A 20,902-nucleotide genomic window follows, 5' to 3' on the forward strand; every position below is an offset into this window, starting at 1 on the left:
AACCAAACAACAACAACAACTCAGGAGATTATGTAGCCATGTGGCAAAAAGATTAGTGGTCTGACAAAACTAAAATGCAACTTTTTGGCCTAAATGCAAAGCGTTATGTTTGGTGCAAACCCAACACAGCACATCACCCAATGAACACCATCCCTACTGAGAAGCACGGTGGTGGAAGCAACATGTTATGGGGATGTTTCTCATTGGCAGGAATTGGGGCACTTGTCAGGATAGAAGGGAAAATGAATGGAGAAGCCCAGTCAGAGCCCCGACCTAAATCCAATTGAAAATTTATGGCATGACTTGAAGATTGCTGTCCATCAACACTCCCCAAGGAACTTGACAGAACTTGAACAATTTTGTAAAGAAGAATTGTCAAATATTGCCAAATTTAAGTGTGCAAAGCTGGTAGAGACCTATCCCAACAGACTCACAGCTTTAATTGCTGCCAAAGGTGCTTCCACCAAGTATTAACTCAGGTGGGTGGAGACTTATCCAATTATGATCTTTCAGTTTTGTATTTAATACATCATTTTTTTATCAATAAAAACTTTTTTCCACTTAACAGTGTGGAGTGGAAAAAATCCTCATTTAAAGGCATGAAACTCTGAGGCACTGACAACAAAATGTGAAAAAAGTTAAAGGGGGTGTAGACTTTTTATAGGCACTATATATATATATATATATATATATATATATATATATATATATATATATATATATATATATATATATAGAGAGAGAGAGAGAGAGAGAGAGAGAGAGAGAGAGAGAGAGAGAGAGAGAGAGAGAGAGAGAGAGAGAGAGAGAGAGAGAGACACACACACAGTACCAGTCAAACTTTTGAGTACACTTGCTGGAAACTAGGTTTTTTTCATAACTGACTGTTTTACGTCGTATATGTTTCTGTAAATACTTGAAAATGAAAACACATGTTGCAATATACAAAACAAAACATAAGGAGTATCAAAGCAATGTTCAAGAAAATTGTCTCAATCGTGGATTCCTCAAAATAGCCACCCTTTGTATTAATAACAGCCTCACAAACACGAAGCATTCGGTTAACAAGTTTCAGCAGGAAATCGCCCGACATGTCTTCCCAGCTCTTCTGCAGCAATTTCCAAAGATGTAGGACACTTGTGTGTAGCTTTGCTTTGACTTCTGCCCAGTTCGTCCCATCCAAGTTCTATGGGATTGAGTCCTTCACTTTCCTTCTTCGCCAGATAGTTCTTGCACAATTTTGGGGTGTGTTTTGGGTTATTATCTTGCTGAAGAATGAAGGACTGCCCAACTAGCCGTAATCCTGATGGAATGGCATGCCTCTGAAGTATGCTATGATAGCCACGCTGGTTGAGCTTGCCATGGACTTGGTAAAGATCACCAACTCTGTCACCAGAAAAGCAACCCCAGACCATGACACTGCCTCCTCCATGCTTGACAGTGGGAATCACACATGTAGAACTCATGCGCTCACCCTATCTGGTCTTACAAATACTCTGCAGATGGACCCAAATATTTCAAATTTTGACTCGTCGGTCCATAAGACCGACTTCCACTCCTCAAACTTCCAGTTTGTGTTTTTTGGCCCAGGCAAGTCTCTTCCTCTTATTCTGCACTCTTAACAATGGTTTCTTTGCAGCAATTCTTCCAGTTAGGCCAGCTTCACGCAATCTCCTCTGAACAGTTGATGTTGAAACATCTGTACATCTAGTAGTATTTAGCTGAGCTTGTATTTCAGGGGCAGTTCATCATCGGTTTTGCAGACTTTTGACTCGAATGAACTTGTTCTCTGATTCTGAGGACACCCTTGGCCTGACTGACCTTGTTCGGTCCTCATGAGCGCCCGTTTCTTCAAATCGTTTGATGGTCTTGACCACAGCAGTTACAGACACTTGCAAAGTTCTTGCGATTTGTCTTAAAGAATGACCTTCATTTCTTAAAGTAATTACAGTCTTTTTTCTTTGCTTAACTGAGCGTATTTTGCTATTTTCTGCTCCCTTACATTCAGGAATGAAAATCTTGTGCTACCTATATTTATAGTATTCATGGACCCTCACCTGTTAACAATAATTAGTGACAAAAGGTTAATTAGGTAACATGCTAGTTAACTTAGAGAACATCTAACAAAGTTCTAACACCGTGTTATATACATTTCAGACAACTGACTTGGGCTTTAGACTGAAATCCCCTTGCTTTGGGTGACCATTTCATTGAAATTGACAAGATTTACATTTTCATGTAAAAATTTAATTTTTGAATGCAATTCACTTATGATTATCAGCTTATAAGTGCATGTATCATATAATGAAATATTAAGTGTTTACAGACAAGTTTATACAGTTAAAAGCACACATAATCATGACAAACCTGGTTTCAAGCAGGTGTACTCAAACTTTTGACTGGTACTGTGTGTGTGTGTGTGTGTATATATATATATATAGAATATACACATATATATACATATATATATATATATATAAATACACACACACACACACACACACACACAGAGTGCCTTGCAAAAGTATTCAGACCCCTGAACAATTCTCTCATATTACCAAATTACAAATGGTACATTGAAATTTCGTTCGGTTTGATATTTTATTTTAAAACACTGAAACTCAGAACCAATTATTGTAAGGTGACATTGGTTTTATGTTGGGAAATATTTAAGAAAAATAAAAAACTGAAATATCTTGCTTGCATAATTATTCAACCCCTGTGCTGTGGGAGCTCCCATTTTGCACAGATGAAAGAAATTGCCCTAATGAGGACACAATTACCTTACCATTGGCCTCCACCTGTGAACCATTAAAGTTGCTGTCACATTTTCTGGATAAAAACCCCACTGTTGAAGGATCATTGGTAATGCTGTGAATCTGAAGGAAAATGAAGACCAAAGAGCATTCTACAGAAGTTAGAGATAAAGTAATACAAATGCATAGATTACGGAAAGGGTACAAAATAATATCCAAGTGTTTGGCTATCCCAGTGAGCACAGTTGGATCAATAATCAGGAAGTGGAAGCTGCATCACACCACCCAGGCACTGCCAAGAAAAGGCTGTCCCTCAAAACTCAGCGCTCAAACAAGAAGGAGACTTGTGAGAGAAGCCACAGAGAGGCCAACAATCACTTTGAAGGAGCTACAGAGTTCAGTGGCTGGGAGTGGAGTAATGGTGCACCAGTCAACCATATCAGGTGCTCTGCATAACACTGGCCTGTATGGGAGGGTGGCAAGAAAGAAGCTGTTACTCAAAAAGTGCCATTTGAAAGCATGTCTGGAGTTTGCCAGAAAGCATGAGAGTGACCCAGCTGCAATGTGGGAAAAGGTTTTGTGGTCAGATGAGACCAAGATAGAGCTTTTTGGACAAAACTCAAAGCACTATGTGTGGCGCAAACCTAACTAGACACACCATCCCTACAGTGAAGTATAGGTGTGGCAGCATCATGCTGTGGGGATGCTTCTCATCAGCAGGGACTGGGCATCTTGTTACAATTGAAGGAAGAATGGATGGAGCAAAATACAGGAAAATATTGCAAGAGAATCTGCTTCAGTCCGCTAAAAAACTGAAGCTTGGGAGGAAATTCACCTTTCAGCAGGACAAGGATCCCAAGCACAAGGCCAAAGCAACACTGGAGTGGCTCAAGAACAAAAAGGTGAATGCCCTACAGTGGCCCAGTCAAAGTCCTGATCTCAATCCCATTGTTATTGCAGCGAAAGGTGGCGCTACCAAATATTAATGTGTGGGGGTTGAATACTTATGCAAGCAAGATATTTCAGTTTTTTATTTTTTTCTTAAAAATATTTCCCAACATAAAACCGATGTCACCTTACAATAATTGATTTTGAGTTGAAGTGTTTTAAAATAAAATATTGAATAGAACGAAATTTCAGTGTACCATTTGTAATTCAGTAATATGAGAGAATTGGTCAGGGGTTTGAATACTTTTGCAAGGCACGGTCTATATATATATATATATATATATATATATATATATATATATATATATATATATATATATATATATATATATATATATATATATATATATATATATATACATACACACACACACACACACACACACACACACACACACACACACACACACACACACACACACACACACACACACACCAGGGGTGCAAAGGAACAGTATTTTATCTTTTTTTCTTTAAAAGTATGTATGTAACAAGTTGTGTTCTTTTACAAATATTGGGAGCATTTTTGTATAAGCAGCACACTTGGGGGAAAAATGTATCTATTTAGCATACCAGGTGTTTAAGAGTTAATAGGAGGTGCATGCTATACACAGAGTGCATAACATATTCATATTGTTTGTGTTGTTCTTGAATAATCAACACATGTGTGAAAGTGCCCCTAGATTTCATTACTTGGCTGGTAGTTCAAGCCCATCTCTTCCTTTCTATTAAAAAAATAAATAAAAACAAAAGTTAGCTGGGACACTTTTTAAAGTATTTTCCATGAAGGGGGGTCATTAAAACGTAATGCGACAGAGAGCTCTTTGTGTAGTGAACTGCGTCTGAACCCAGACACTAGCAGAGGAAGCAGCCCTCTCTATGCAAACCACAGGCAGGAAGGGAGCCGATCAAATCCCTGGTGTGAAAGGGCTCTGACTACCAGGATTAAACTGTCACGTCAGGAACACTGGCAGGTAAGTGTTATCCAGTGAGACTACATGCTGCTGTGGCTGTCTCGCTCTAGGTTCAACCACAAATGGACTTTTAGGTACCCAGTGCATCTCTAGGGGAACTCTCTTCTAAATGACTTTTTTCATTAAAAAATAGACAATGGTTTGGCAAAAACTAGACATTTTTTATGAACTAAAAAAAAACAATACCCGGGGGTATAATCAAAGAGAGTATGCTTCATGTAGATTGCTCCTGGCATCGAGATGAATAATCATATTTACGCTTTTCAACTCTGCTGTATTAAACATGGACAGCGTTTTAGATGGGGTCTCCCAAAATAGAAACTGCCATCTTATCTTGTATGTGTAATGATAATGTAAATATGGCAGCCACATTTGGTCAGAGGTCAATGTCAAGATCACCAACATTTAGACTGACGTGTAATAACTCATGAAATCAGGAGCTGAAATGTTGATAAACATACAGTACAAAGCAGCAGTTTTGTAAAATTTCTGCAAACAGGTTTCTTTTTATTGGACAATATTTATAAAATACAGCTTGAACTACAGAATCCAGCTGCTATAGAATACAACTGCAACCCGAACGTGAAGCTAATATCTAAAACTGTTTGGTCTATCATCGGGAGACCTGCAAGTCACATGATTTAATTGTTTACAATAGCGCTGCGTGTAAAATGTCAATGATGTAAACATGTGCATTGTTTGTGAGCTACCCAAGTCCCTCCCTGTGTAATAGAGATATTTGTGGATCTCAGGAGCCTTGCTGTGTAGGGTAACAGACAAGCAACTCAACCCCCAAGCAGTTAGACGAGCAGCTCCTTACCTCGCTGGTACGGAAGGTGACCCGGTAGTTGTACTGCTGCCCGTGTTCCTTGCTGTCCTCCAGCTTCTCTCTGCGAAGACTCACAGCCACCGGGCCCAGATTCTCATCCACCCCAAAATAGTTCCAGTGCTCTAGAGACAGAGAATGAAGGATGAGCCTTACTGAGGAAAACCTTATCAAGGGCATTTTGTCTTAACATTTCAAGCTAGCCTGCAGAGTGGCCTAGTGGTTAGTGAGGGACTAGAAAGGGGACTTTGTGGTCTAGTGGACACAGAGGGACTGGGAGAGGCAGTTTGGCATCATGGTTAGAGTTGAGAAAATGGGAGGCAGTGTGTTCCATGGTGAAAACTGAAAGACTGGGAGGCAGTGTGGTTTAGTGGTTACAATAAAGGTACTGAACTAATTGCACGAGCACTGTTTCTGTGAAGTGGACCACTAAATCTAAATTACACAAAAGCCATTCCGTACATCTGAGAAAGCAGAGCTTTAAAATAAGGCTGTGGTTTGGCAAAACCTAGTGGACAAATACGTAGACAAACTTTTTGGCTAGCACATTGATCAGTGTAAATCTGTATGCACTGTAACTGTTTCACCTCAGCTTCGTGACGTATTACCTGCTAAATTTCCTTGACAAGGCTTAAAGCATGTTTGGCCTGGATCTAAACTGCTAACTAATTCATGCATTATACCCTGATAAGTGCAATCTATTCATTATGAGCTAAGTGAAAGGAAACAGGCCCAGAGGAAACCTAGGCAATTCAACTCTCATTAACTACTGGCATCCCTGAGAGGGCAGGTCCTAGAAGCAGCTGGCAGTCCAGGCTGCATGGCACAGAGAGAGGGGATGTATGAATGACCACGTGTCAGGCCTCAACTCCAACCACTAGGCCACATACAGTTGTCTCAGTCACCACAACAAAATACTACCTCCCTCCGAGTCCCTCAGCTCTAACAAATAGGCCACACTGTTACTCTCCGAATCCCTCAACCCTAACCACTAAGCCACACATTACCTTCCCAATCTCTCAGCTTGAACCACAAAGTCCCACTCCCTTCTTCCCAGTCCAACAGCTCGAACCACTGGGATACCTTGCTACTGTACACCCAGTCCAACAGCTGCAGCAGGCTTTACAGCCTCCCTCCAAGTCCTTTAGGTATAATGCTGACAACAGTTATTTTGATGGGCTACAATTCAAGTGAGATCAAATGCCACGAGAGCAGTGCTTTGAGCATTCATTAATGTAAATGTTGTGCTATAAGCAAAGGCATGCCAGTCCCTTTTATTTAATGGTGAAAGAGCCAGTAGGCAGTAACTGTAAACACAGTGGGCAAGAGAAAGCTTTTACAGCACTTTACACTGAGTGGAGCTAAAAATTAAAACCAAGCTGTAGTTATTCCATCAACAATGAAATCAGGCAGTCCTGTATCCTCAAACAAGCAGAAAACCCATTATTTCTAGTGTCAGCTACTGTAACAACATCTGACAGAGCTGCTCAACTGCACATTCTCTGCAATACACAAATAATACATGCCAAGGATTAAGCTGTGCAATGCAAAAAAACTGCCTACTTTTAGAAGTCACTGACAGCAAAAGTAATTAGCCTCGCTAGCCAAAAAAAATTCAATTTTGTTTCCATTTCCACAACTCTTAACATCAGAATCTGATGGGTGGAAAGTATTATGGGCAACTGTGGTAAATGGGATAGAATTAGGGTTAGATGGGTCACACTGCCTGTAACAACTTCATAGTGCTGTGGTAGGAAATGGTGGTTTTAACTAAATAAGAGTGAAAATGACATCTAAAAGAAGTAGGAAATTAAGATAATATTGTTGGGAGAATTAACCTGGAAGAGTCACTAAAGTATTAAAGAATTCATAGCCTTAGTACATACTCAACTTGTTTATAAAATAATCTATTTGGAAGCAATCTGCCAGCTCATATTCAGTACTTTATCATCATCACCACAGGGGGAAGATGCTCCATAGTACTTCAAAAGCTCAGTTTCCCTGAGGAGAATTAGTAGCAGCAGTACAAAGACGTTAATCAGGAAATTAAAGTATTGTCTTTCTGCATGGCCTCTTTGTTTTGTTTGCTTTTCCCCAAAGAATACTTTGGAAAGCAGCTACTGATAAACAACTCAAAGCACTAAATAAGGCTTCACTTCTTAAACCAAATAAACAAATAGCGTTCACAGCATAAGCGAGAGGAACCCATTTACAGCAGTGCATGGTCAGTCCTGCTTCACCTGAGGAGGCTGTTAAAGTCAAGTGGTTCACATGAGATTCTACTATAACATGCTTGCAGGGTTTCAGTAGGCTAACTTAATGTCCTGTCAAATCTGGAACCGTTCACAACAAGTCGTTTAGTATTTTACTAACATGCCTATGTGAACCAACTAACCCAGCTATCAATTAATTAAATAATGAAAAAAATGTATGTAAAAATAAAAAATAAAACACCAAGGACTGCCCAAAATCAAAGTAAAAATTAAAATGTCATTTTTAAATCTTAATTCTCCACTGCCACAATAAAATAGCAATTGTTAACAGAGGCTCTAATTCAATTGATCTAAACAGCACTTGATTTTTAACATTGCTCCAGTTTAGTGCACCATTGTTATAACAGCCATCACCTCTAAACAGTGCATGCACTGCTCTTTAGTGTATTCAGACTGTAACACGAGATTCTCGCTGTCCAGATCAACTGAAGAAATCTGATTTACTGCAGTCTCCATCATGTTTGAATTGAATGCAGCCTCTAGGTCACGTGCTCACCTCTCAGGTAGAAGTATTTCCGATAGTAGTAGCAGCCCAGGTCCACGTGCTCCAGGATGCATCTCTTGATCCGCTCGTTGTGCTGGGCCTGGCTTTCCCTGGGCACCTCCAGCACGGCCACACCGGCATTTGTGCAGTGCGAGCCGAGCGAGGACTCGAAGGGGCCGCCCTCCCCGCTGCCTCCCCCACCTCCGATGGTGCCCAGCTTGGACATGCTGATCTTCCTCTCCCCCTCGCCCCCAATCTCATTGCGGAAGCAGGGGCAGCTCAGCACCAGGTCGTTGCTCTTGTCGTCACCAGGGTCCAGGCCCAAGTTCTCCTTGGAAGTTAGGTCATCCTGGCTGCCCGATGGAGAGCCGTAAGCTCCGGTCTGAGGGGAGGAGAGGGAAAAAGAGGAGGAAGAGGAGGAGGCAGCAGCTGCAGCAGAGGCTCCCGTGGTGGTATTCCGCCTCCTGATGGCACTCTGCCGGCTGAGTGTTGCCTCATTCAGGTCAAACAGGATGCTCTGTATGTCGAAGTGGGCAAACCCTTTCTGGCAGCTCCAAGGCTTGTGTTGGGTGTCCTCCGAGCGTCCGCCATCCTCCAGATCCGAACCTGCTCTGGAGCCCGGCTGGTCCCCTTCGCCCCGAACGCTGCGCAGCTTGCGGAAGATGGAGTCGCCCCCAGTCTCCGATTTGGAGCGTCTCTTCAGGTGCTTCTCCCGCTCCTTCAGCCGGCCTGAGGGGCTCCCACGCTGAGCCCCGGAGCTCAAGGGGCCATCTGGGGTGTCAAATCCACTCATCATCTTCTGCCCGCCAGCCAGCAGCTCCCCAAGTTTCTCTGGCGGCTGGCTCCGCTGGTCCGGCTTGTCTCCTTGGTAGCCCTTCAGCATGTCAAAAAAGCTTTCCCCGGAAGCACCGTGCTTGTCTATGGAGGACGTGCTGCCGTACTCCCGATGCAGTGGGGACCATTTACTACTAGGGGTCCCCCTCTCCTCATCCCCATCTCCGCTGCCACCGCCGTCCAGCTCGCTGATGGTGATGTCGGAGTTGCTGCGCTGTCGGATGCGCCTCATGGCTCTGCGAGGGGAGCCGGGATAGCAGTCGGGGGAGAGGAAGCGCCCGTCCACGCTGCTAGTGTTGCTGCCAGTTTTGCTCTTCAGGGTGTTATGGATACTTCTCAGCATGGAGGAGTCCTGGGGGCTCCGGTGGCCCATTTTCAAGTTGCTGCTGTTGTTGCTGCTGCTGCAGCTGGTGCTCGTTGTTACTTCAGGCTCCAGACTAATATGCCAGATACTCCCTCCTCCGTCTTTCCGAGGGGGCCAGTCAGCCACCCGAGCCCGCACCCCCATTTTAGGCACCCCTGGGGTGCAGCCCGAGAGGTGGGTGCTCTCGCTGCGGGGAGGGGGGGCCCCTCCATTGGGCAGACGCAGGCGGCGGGTGTAGAAATCGTCCCCAGCCGGGACTGCGCCCCCCACGGTACGCTCAGTCTGCGAACGTTTCAAGCTGGTCATGTTTCCAAGTTGTTGCAGGTCTCAGCAGCTGAAGACCATGTCTGCCATCAGAGCTCAGCCACCCCCTCTCGAGACCCCAGTCCTCACAGCCTATTGGCAGCATGAGCTGCCAGGCTTCCTTCAGGGGTGAACAGGAACACGAACGCAAGCTAACACACACAAGTGGCTCCAATGACAGCGTTCAATCCCAGACTATCGGCTGCAGCATCTCTTTTGAAGGGTCTCACAGTCGGGGTCTCGCAATATGCCATTCCTGTGCTCCCATGATGCCTGGGGTTACAAATTCACACCTAAAATGAGAGAAATTATTTTAAATGGTCAATTTTCAGAATCATTTTGCAGTTTTCCCATGCTTTATGTTATGCACTTACCATAGTTTACCTGTCTGGGCATTACCATGCTTGCAATAGGCTTTTACTATGGTAAATTTTTATAAAGGAAACATGTCCATGCAATAACAGTATGGAAATAAAACATACAAAATGTAAGGCCATATCTGATTGATAACATACTTTCGCCACTCCCTTATTCCTGTTCATGCAAGTTAAAAGAATATTTATCAACCCTTGGGAGTTCAAAATATATTTAATGGCTAAATGATTAATCTAATGGGTAATCTTTGGTGTTTATATACACCGCTGCTTTTGACCAACATTTTGTAAAGATATGTTGAACCGCCGGAGCCAGACTCCCACAATGTGGGACGCCTCTACTGGTTTATACCATCTCAAATATTCTTCTGTTGTTGGGGGAATGATAATGTACCAACACCGCTGTGCTCTTATTAAAATCCAGGGAGTGTTCTCACTGCCCAATTAACTTTGTTACGTCTCCCCTGTGCAACTTACATCCCGCATACAGCTTTATTGCTCCTGGACACTTATCTTAGAGACAGCTCTACTCAGCACTAAGGGAAATATCACGCAAGGAAACAAATCCATGCCCTTAATAAAACAAAGAGTGATGGATCTTTTTATTTAACAGCATCAAACAGATTCTCTGGGGTTGTGATTGCACAACAGCACACCCAGCCTGGGGCCTGCATCCTAACAGCAGCAGCATTTAAACCCCTCAGAGAACAGTTGACTGTGAAAACCGTCTGTACAACAGCACTGTCTCCTGAAGCAGACTGGAAGGGCTGCGGCAGTTTACCACCTCTGAAGCCTGCTGGCTCTTGGTCGCAGGACATGGTGGGGGTAGAGTATGTATTTTAAAAACACGAGTCAGCAGCACTGGGAAAGATGCAAACGTGACTAGAAACTGCACTGTGCTGTTCTGTGCTGCACAGAGCCCAATGAGCCCCAGGACTTGCACAGGGGATAGTGTAATGCTCTTTGATGTAGGATTAAGAGTGTAAAGTAAGAGCCAGTAAGAGAACCGAATGGTCGCTGGAGTAACCCTTTAAGGACCAGTCATCTGCAATCTTGAAGTATCAAGTTAGTGGTGCTGGAAAAAAATAAAAATAAATAAAAGATGCCGTCTCAATGTTTGGCTAACGCCTCCATGCCTTCCTGAGTGCAATGAGCTGAACTGTTTTGTGGGGGTGTTTTTAAGCATCAGGAAGTCAGGCTCTTGCTGACAGGCCTGCACAAGCCTGGTTAGGGAAGTAAATACATTTTACATAAAAACAAACAATGAAAAATATGGTATGCCAGGAAACTTACACAGTGGGGAATTATAAATTTAAATGGTTTCTTGGCTGCACTTAAAATATTGGTTAGGGTTAACTTTGTCAACTAAGATTTAAGACTTTTATTTCTTACATTGTTTTGGAATTGGATGCTAGTGAAGTTTTTTCATGGTTCCTTGCTATGCACAAGAAGAACCTGTCTTAAACCAAGTAGCCTACAGAAACGCACCTTACGAATCATATAATGCACGTCTAACACCAAGTTGCCCACCATCACACATTTTCCCAACCTTAATATCCCGCACACATTGTCCCCAACCTTAATATCCCGCAATACAGATGTGCAATAAGCCAATTTTACAAGCCTAGTGAGCCTTATGAAAGCAGACAGCCCAAACACCAATTAGCAAAACAGCAGTAGCTAGCTATGTGTTATAGGGCAGAAGGGTCACACAATTCTACAGAACGGTAAACCCATATTTTATATGGGATTTAAAACACCATCTGTCGGAAAACATAGACAAGGACTGAACCCTCCTGGGGAAGGCTTGTGAATACACCGAAGGAACATCGGGCTCCATTTTCGGGATAGTGATTTCTGTCGCAGCACCCTGGCGAGATAGGCAGTCTCAGCAATGGAAACGAGGAGGAGTAACAGGGAGGGGTTCTTTATTCTGGAGCGATCCAACTTTGTTATGATCAATTTTCTTATGAAGTTTTTCTTCCCGATTTGAAATGATAACAAAGCAATGTTGCACAACAAACCAAAACACAAAGTGGCAAAGCAAATATAAAACAAAACAAAGTGATAGTGCAATACAGAGAAACGGGGGGATTATGTGTTATGCTTTCATGCAATCTGTGTCCGAACACTTTCTTAGGATGGAGCAGCCAGCTTATATTATAATGGAATGTAGCACTGTAGAGATCAAACAGTTTATTAATCTGATGAGTCATCATTAAAATCTGGAAATTATAAGTGCGTAAAGCACGTACAGCATTGGAATACCGCATGTCAAGCTAATGAAAACCGATATGCATGTGTGCAGTTTGAAACCGCTGCCTGTCTAAATGTGTGGACACGAAGGGCAGCAAGAATTAAAACCTTGTTTGCACAACACTGACACTGTGATGGTCAGGGACTCTCACTCAAAGACCATGCTGTAGCATTAAGTGCATTGCTCACCACCTTTGGTATCTGATACTGGCACAGAGGAGTAAAGCTGAGGGAACACAAAGCCACTTTGTAGCTTGAAACTTCAGGATACTAGGTTTCAGGCTACTGCATGGCACACCATGGGAGACTGAAAAAGTTGTCTCAATCTATGTCTCAGGTCTCCTGGAACCAGGTTTGAAGCCAGTGTTCTTGAGAATACAGCCAATTACACCACAAAAGGCTCTACTGGGCCTATTATAATGTCTTCCTTCTTGAACTGTAGGCCTGAAAATGAATAAAACTATATAAAAATACACTGAACAAAACACACAGGGGAGAAAATGTATTATATCACACCTAGAATTTCAGATAAGTTCTTCCTCCTTAAATCACCACAACAAGGGTTGAATGCACTGCAAAAATGTTTGTGAGGAATGTTTAAAATTATATTTAACTGTAAAACATCACAAGGCTGTCAGACAGTTTGGGCTGTTATGAATTGAAAACACCCCCTACGTATCCCAGCAACCGGCTAAAGATCCAAGGTTGAAAAAGACATTGAACAAACAAGAGTAACACTAAACTATAATTACACATGTAACAATTATACCTTTGAATATAGAGAAAATTAGGTTTACAAAATACACAAACAACGACACACTGTACAGTCTAACTTCACGGGGAAAACTGATTTTGTTGTGTACTGTTTGCAAAAATATTCTCACGTCTTGATTAGAGTGTAGTAGGATCGAGATTGGTTTAGTCTGTCCATCTTTCACATGCATTCAAGTAATTCCTGTGCTACAGTATCCTGTGGGCTGAGAGCCATAAAGTGTTGCTATCACATTCTCAAGTTCACAAGACAGTGACTGGTTTACATTATTCCCTTTTATTTGTCTATATATTTTTCTATTCATTGAAGTATCTTAACAGAAAACTGATCTGACTGTCCTCCTGTGCTGCTGTACAGACGAAGAAAGATAAAAACATGGTTCCAGGTTTTTACTGTACATAACTTACTAATCAGACGGCCTTACAAAATCTATACTTTCCAGCTTTTACCAGACTGCTTCAGGGACAAGTCACTTGGCAGTGACAAAAAGGCCAGTGTTACCCCATTTCAACATTTGTCGTTTTCAGTTTCATAAAAAACATACAATTTTAATTTAACAAAATAATTAGTGCTGCCCCGATTAAATCGGACCGAATAAACAACTAAAGAGTTGATCGCAGATGAAAAAAAATTACAAGAAAAAAAAAAACGGGCAGATTTTTATTTAGTTTTTCTTGTGGGGGCTGGGCATTGAACTCCATTTCCCAGCATCCCTTGCTGAGAAAGAATGCACGTGAGAAGGATTCTCAAGTCAGTTCGTATCTGGTTTGTTGTTGCTACACACACACAGACACAACTTACATTTTCTGCTAACGCCCACAACAATCCTCAATGTCTGCTGCCAGCTTGGAAAAATAAGTAAACTACAATCAAAGCAGACTTTATTCATTTTAAAACTGTGTTGGTGAAAAGGGAGTTTTTATGTTTAAGCCGGCAGAACAAAGTTAATTTCAACGGCGTTGACTGCAGTGCAACTTTTTTTTTTTTTTTTTTTTTTTTTTTTTTACAATTTCTTCATTTGGCCTGGCATGGTTTCAGGTGAGTAAATGTCTTTTACTAGCGGCACAAGCTGCAAGCATAATATAAAACACAAAAACATATCAGTGTAAATACAATACAGTAATTCCCCCAGTTTTACATTTTCATCCCCCCCCCCCCCCCCCGGATCCAAACCATCCTCCACAAAAACCAACCCCTACAAAGGGCCTCCCTAACTAATACAAGTGAGACAAAACTGAAGAAGGATTTATCAAAGATCTAATGGAGTCTGCAGCCAATCTCCAGGCCTGCAGTCCTCTCCCCAGCGCCATGGACCCGAGCAATAGAAAGTACCATATAAATTATATCAAGAAAGGAGAGGGGAGGGGAGGGAATGCGACAGTTGCCAACAAAGAACTATCATTTTTTTAGCTGCTGTTAGACCAGGCAAACAGATACGTTTCTGCTGTAATGGTAAAACGAGGGATGAGTCATCATTCAGTAATAATATCTTAGCACAGCAAGGGATATTCTTCTGAAGAACAGTGGACAAAGTTGAAGAGACCCTATCCCAAAACACAGCCACAACAGGACATCCCCAAACCATATGTAAAAAAGGAGCAAACGGTATCTAGGGGACAGTATGCAAATGCAGGGGTAGGGATATGTTTCATTTGGTAGCGTCTGCAAGGAGTTAAGTAAGTTCTATGAAGATAATTAGAATGAATCCGCTGATGGTTTGGATTTTTGGAGGCACAGCTTAGATTATCCCAAACGGTTTACCAGCAGGTTTCTTCATTTTCAATAGGTAAATCCCTATTCCAGATAGTGTTAACCAACAAAGGTTTATATCATGAAAAAGAAATAAACATCAAGTGAGGAAACCACCCCTTTAGTTTTTCCCCCTGTGTCTAACATGTCATGTAGTGCATGTGAAGGCAAATCTGTCCCCCAGGGAACCCCATCGGCACGCATTGCAGAACGAAGTTAAAGGTAAAAGAAGAGGTACCTGATAAGTAGTATTGCAATTGTAAATCTTGGAATACTGTGAAGCTGTTTATCTTTGCAAATTAAAATTAAAAAGTATGTATCACTTTGTCTCTCCATTGTGGAAATGAAAAGGGGGAACTGCTTGACAAGAGAGCGAAATTATGAAAAACAGGAGTATGAGAACCATTTGGATTGGAGTTTAATATGCTTTTCCACTAAGCGCCAAACTAATTAAATTAGAGATTATAGGGCCAAAACAAAGTTTACATTGCTTGAGAGGAACAGCAGAGTAAAGCAAGTCTTGGAGTCTATGCAGATATACTAGGTTTTCCTCTAATGGTCGCCATGAAACAGAAGCATTAGGATCAAGCCAACCAGTAATTGGGTGAGTTGTTTTAACCGATATTCACCTGTCTCACGGTCCTGAAAAGTGAATATTTTTATTTAGCAGTCGACAATTATTTTTATTTTCTCCCCAATTTAGTAAATGTCCAATTACTTTTAGGCTCAGCTCACTGCTACCACCCCTGCACTGACTCGTGAGGGGCAAAGACAAACACAAGCTGTTCTATGAAGTGTGTGCTGTTACCCGCCCGCTTTTCTACATGCTGCAGACTCACCATGGAGCCACCCAGAGCAACAGCATCGGAGGACAACGCAGCCCTAGGCAGCTTACAGGCAATCCAGTAGGCGCCCGACCAGACCACAGGGGTCGCTGGTGCACGGACAGCCGAGGACACCCTGGCCAACCTAAGCCCTCCCTCCCCACAGGCGGTGCTCGGCCAATTGTGCACCGCCCCCTGGGAACTCAGCCTAGAAGTTCATTTTGAAGAGTCTTTGAGGTGCCTTTAAAGACCATATTCAACTGTGTTTTCATGGTCTGGTTAGACACTTCTTCATTGTGCTTCTTTACGGTGTTTTGGCAAGCACTGCTAAATTGGACCGCAATATTCACTCTACCCAACATACCTAGATGCATTTCACATGTTTTATGAACTCTAGAAACCTCATGCTTTTCTGATTTGGAGGACAGATGTTGCAGGTCTGTAACTCCAGTTCTTGACCATGCTGCATCAGTGTCACCCCGAGCCTTAGCAAAAAGGAGACGAGGAAAGCAAAACAGTGGCTTTCAATTGCACAACCCCATGGCCTCGGCTTATACCAGGACTTGTTAAACGTTCGAGTGTATGCTCGTCCTCTGTCACTGTTCACCTGCACTAACTTTATGGGAGGTCTGCTGGGTCCCAACCTTTTGATTTGGAGTTTCTGTACTTCCTCCAGTGTAGCAAAATTATTTGCTAACAGAAATTCTACTGTATTCATGTCTTACAATATTAAAACCTGGCAATATATTAAAAAAAAAACAAACAAACAAACAAACATGAAATGTACTCAAGTTTAAGATGTCCCTAAATCCAAATTTGGGAAACTTAATAATAATAATAAAAAATGACTTAAATTTAATCCAGTCCAACTCAAGAACAGGAAACAAAACTGTAAATGTAAGTCCTAATTAAGGACAATGAATGAAAAAAAAAAGTAATTAATTAACAAGTAGATTTAAAAAATGTATTTTCATTAAATGGTAGATAATTAAGAAATAAACCATAAAAATTTATATTTATTTATTAACCGATTTACTCAAAACGAGAGAGAAGACTGATATTAAAAAAAACGTCTGGAATAATAAAGAAAACAGACCTGACGGATCAACAGGAATTAAATATATACAAATAATATAATATTTTTAAAAAAATAAATATAATATATATATATATTATATATATATATCTTATTATAGATATATATACCACCACACACACTGTGATATAAATTTAAAGAAGTTTTGAGCAGTTTGTAATTTAGCCAAATATCTTGACACATGCGCCACTGATACATGCGCACTGATCACTGTGTTTGCTACCAGGCTGCGCTCGATCCAGACCTTTTTAAACCAATCATGTCCTGGCTGACCGTCCTGGCTGATGGCTGGTTGCTACTGCACATGTGCACAGTTGCTTTACGTGCTCGCATTTCTGTGTGAACACAGCTTGTCTTCAGTCTATTAAACAGATGGGATGAGCTGCAATTGTTGATGTGTCAGTGTCTCGTGAGTGGGGGAAATGAAACACATGTCACCCAGACAATGGGAAGTGCAATTCATTTACAAAAACGCTGGGGGTTCAGCGAACATGCAAACACTGTTAACCAACCGCGACTGCTTTCAGATAGTGTTGCACTTGCTTGGTCATCTGGAGGGTGACATTTTCCCCACCCCTTCAACTGCTTCCTTCCTCTCTATAACCAGTCCGCTGTTTGCCCTATTGACGGACATGCTTTCAGCCAGTAACATGCTCTGACCCAGAAGACACTGCTGGGGTGAAATGAGCGAGGAAGTTTAAAGTGTAACATGTTTCCCGTAAAAAATAAATAAATAAATAAATTTAAAAAAAATACATTTAAAAAAGGGCAGAGAAAACTAAAACTGCCTTTAATATATAGTATAGTAGTAACAGACATCATGTTTTAAAATGAAATTACATTTTTGCTGTAAAATGTGTGTCTTTCAAAAACTGCACTTAAGATCAGAAAGCTAACTGAAGTGCAGAACACAATTATTTTGTCAGCGACAATCGCCTTAACCAGCCTACAGATCTAAAGCGCTGGTGAAGGAGTGGTTTGAGGCAAGATTGAGCGACTCTGAAAAAGGATGTCATTTAAAATGTTTGGGGTGAATAAAGATGTTATAGTATCGTCCAGTGGCCCCTAACAAATGCGTTCTCCACATGATATTTGTCAAACACATTTGTTGCATCTTACACATACAACTCCAAAATAAGCCAGACAATGCAAGTCTCGTGGTACCTTCGTGGATAGCAGTGTTTATGGAAAGTGTCTTCAAAACTCATGGGAACAATCCTCAAGATATTGCTTTATTAAGGCAAACAATATACTGCAAGCCAGGTTTCCAGCATAATTAATAAAGCGGGTCAACCATGAGCTTGATTCTGAGATTGTTGTTCTCCAAGTTTCATCAGAATTGAACGACAGTGTGAAGAAGAGGTGCCTCCTATCCCTGTTGCTTGGGAGCAGATACCAAACAGATCAATGACACCAACATGTCAAGGTGTTCTTTAAATTTAAGCACATTGTGAAATAACCATTTACATTGTTTCAATATGAGACAAAGCATTTGCCATGTGAAGCATTACATACAAAAGCCTTGAATAAAATGAAAAGGGGTGTCCTGGAAAAACTTGGTATCTCACAATCAGTTTCACCTTCAACTGCGTTTCGTTTTACCATGAAAAACAATGCAGGATAAATAGTTAGTAATAGGAAACGATAGGTTATCTAAAGATTTTTTTTTATTCCTGTAAACTGATTTCTGAAAATATGTCTGGTTATACTCAAAATGTGCTCCATATTCCATTACTTCTGGAATTTAATTATTTTAAAACAGAATAAAAAAACTTACTTGATTATGGGGATGAATACCAGAAAATGTATGGCAACATAAATGCCCCCTTTGTGATGACTTTTTATTATTTTTTATCATGTGTGTATATGCATAGTATGTTGATTTGAAAGTTTTATAAATTTCAAGGGGCCTGTTACTAAGAAATGGCTTTTTTAAAAAAAAAAAAAAAATCAACCAATCACAAGCTAGAAATCCTGCAAAAGTAAGTGACCACGGTGAAGATAGTAGATAAGGTCGTGATTAAAGAATGTCCGTACCAAGTTTCATTAATGTCTGTCCTCCACTATTCTTGATGCCTGGGATATGCACCCCAGCAGGGGTTGACAATTAATAACTGTACTCAAAACAAAATGAGTATTGTGGAATGCAATCACAAACTTAAATTTACTCCAACTATTCACTGAAAATGGAAAATAAAATGCTAAAAAATCTGGGCCAAAAAGCTTTCTTCCTCTGGAAATATCTTTGCTATCTCCATAGGCAGCTGCCCGATTTCCCAAAATGTTGACATGTACACCCTTCCCCCTGCATGTGCTTAAAAGGAATATTTATATGATCTATAATTCTCTAGCATTGAATTTCTTTCCTGTTAAAGATTCTACAGTACCAAGTGTGTTCAACTGTTTTTGCTTTGATCATGATCTGCAATGCTTACTAACTATTCCAGCAAAAAATGCATCTGAAGAGACACCTCAAGGCTCATTGTGGGGAAGCATAGAGTTGCACTGTGTACTGAATCCCACAGGTGTAGCTTTGTCACATACTGTAACAAGGTATTAAAAACGACATACCTGTAACAAGGTATTAAGCAAGTAAGAACTTAAATGACTATATTAAAGTATCCCTTTAATCTTTAGAAATAAGCTATTTTCAAACTTGGTTTGCTCACCCAAAGACTGGAAACATGTACGAAAGGTCACATTGCTGAGCGCCACTGGATTTATTTATGCTGGAAAAAAGACAGGCACTTCTTTCCCAAAGCAGACTTGTGACAGGTGTCCTGAAGAAGGGGCAGGGGTGTAGTGCCAAAAAGAAAGAAATCACATGACTGCCACTTCAATTCAGCCCATTTGCTTTCCCGCTGCCCTGCACAATGTTCCCAAGACCAAACAATGTGCGCAACAAGCTGTAATTGCTTGTTGTCTACTGCCAGGGCTGGCTGGGATCCTTGCAAATACAGCGCACAGGGCCACCTCTCCAGTCAACGAGCTTCTACATCTGCAGCCCTCGCTCTGTTCTCTTTCTCGGTCAGCTAGCACACAAAGTCCCCTCTATCCTGCCCCGCTGGACACCCAGCACTCTTCACATCCCTGCCCAGCCGAAGCAGCCCTCCAGCACAGAGGAGCCATTGATAAGAGGCTGGGTCTGGGGGGCTGAGCATACAGAGGCTGCTGAAAAGACTTAATCAAGCACCTCTGGGGGAGTGAAGGAGGGCAAGGGAGGGAAAAGAAAGCAAGAATAATACAGTAGTAGAGCTGCTACATTTACTAATATTTGGAGTGAGAAAATGTCTGTATAATGTCTGTATAACTTGTCATGCTAATAAAAGGCCCTTTAAATTTAAATATGGCAGAAATAAATAAAAGATGTACTATGATGAGAGAGGGGTTCACAGGAAAGGATTAAAGAATTTGTTGGAAACAAGATCAAGTATTACCACAGATATGAAGAAAGGGGAGCTAAATGGAGTGCACATGAGCGTGAAATGCTGTAGAAAGCAAAGAGATAAAATGAGAAAATAGAAAAAGGAAAGGGGCAGAGAAAAAAAAAAGTTACAAGAAAAAGTAAGCGTGAGACACCTGCCATTACCGAGCTGCTGACCAGGTCGGCTCACAGTCTGCAATCTGAATACCCAGGAGGGGGAGCTCACTCGCGCAAATCAGTCTCAAGAGCTGCTGAGTCCAAGCATTTCTATCGGTTCATTTCTGAATGTACTGCAAGATCAGTACCAGGGATCTTAATGCCAGCTACTGGTAACTGAATTCAGAACTTTCAGTATTACAGGGGATCCGACAGCCAACATATTCAATATAGCATAGAACAGCAGTTTTCAACCTTTTCATTTCAAGTACCAGTGTTTCCAGCAGGGACAACCAGGTGTACCAGTAACTATGTGCAATCTTACACTGCTGTTGTAAAACCGAGACCTAACCCATTACAACCAGGTGTGTGTCTGTACTCGTTTGTTTGTTGCCTCATTCTGCTGAATGGTTAATCTATTCATGAAAGCCGTATGCTTATATTGTTTATATTTTGCAAGCGTTGTGTATGGAATTGGTGACCGCACCT

At 41.5% G+C, this 20,902-nt stretch overlaps 1 protein-coding gene across 3 annotated transcripts in view; it reads right to left on the minus strand.

Moving 5' to 3' along the window:
- LOC121323956 (signal-induced proliferation-associated 1-like protein 1) overlaps positions 1–20,902 on the minus strand; it is a 106,297-nt gene that overhangs the window by 40,709 nt on the left and 44,686 nt on the right. For all 3 annotated transcript variants that reach the window (XM_041265302.1, XM_041265303.1, XM_041265304.1), the window contains 2 exons: positions 8,274–10,055; positions 5,499–5,629 (listed from right to left, as the gene is read on the minus strand). In XM_041265302.1, the coding sequence (XP_041121236.1) occupies positions 5,499–5,629; positions 8,274–9,765 (1,623 nt within the window). In that variant the 5' untranslated portion in view covers positions 9,766–10,055. The remainder of the gene's footprint in view (positions 1–5,498; positions 5,630–8,273; positions 10,056–20,902) is intronic.

Source organism: Polyodon spathula, chromosome 12, assembly GCF_017654505.1.
Source record: "Polyodon spathula isolate WHYD16114869_AA chromosome 12, ASM1765450v1, whole genome shotgun sequence".
Taxonomy (NCBI): Eukaryota; Metazoa; Chordata; class Actinopteri; order Acipenseriformes; family Polyodontidae; genus Polyodon; species Polyodon spathula.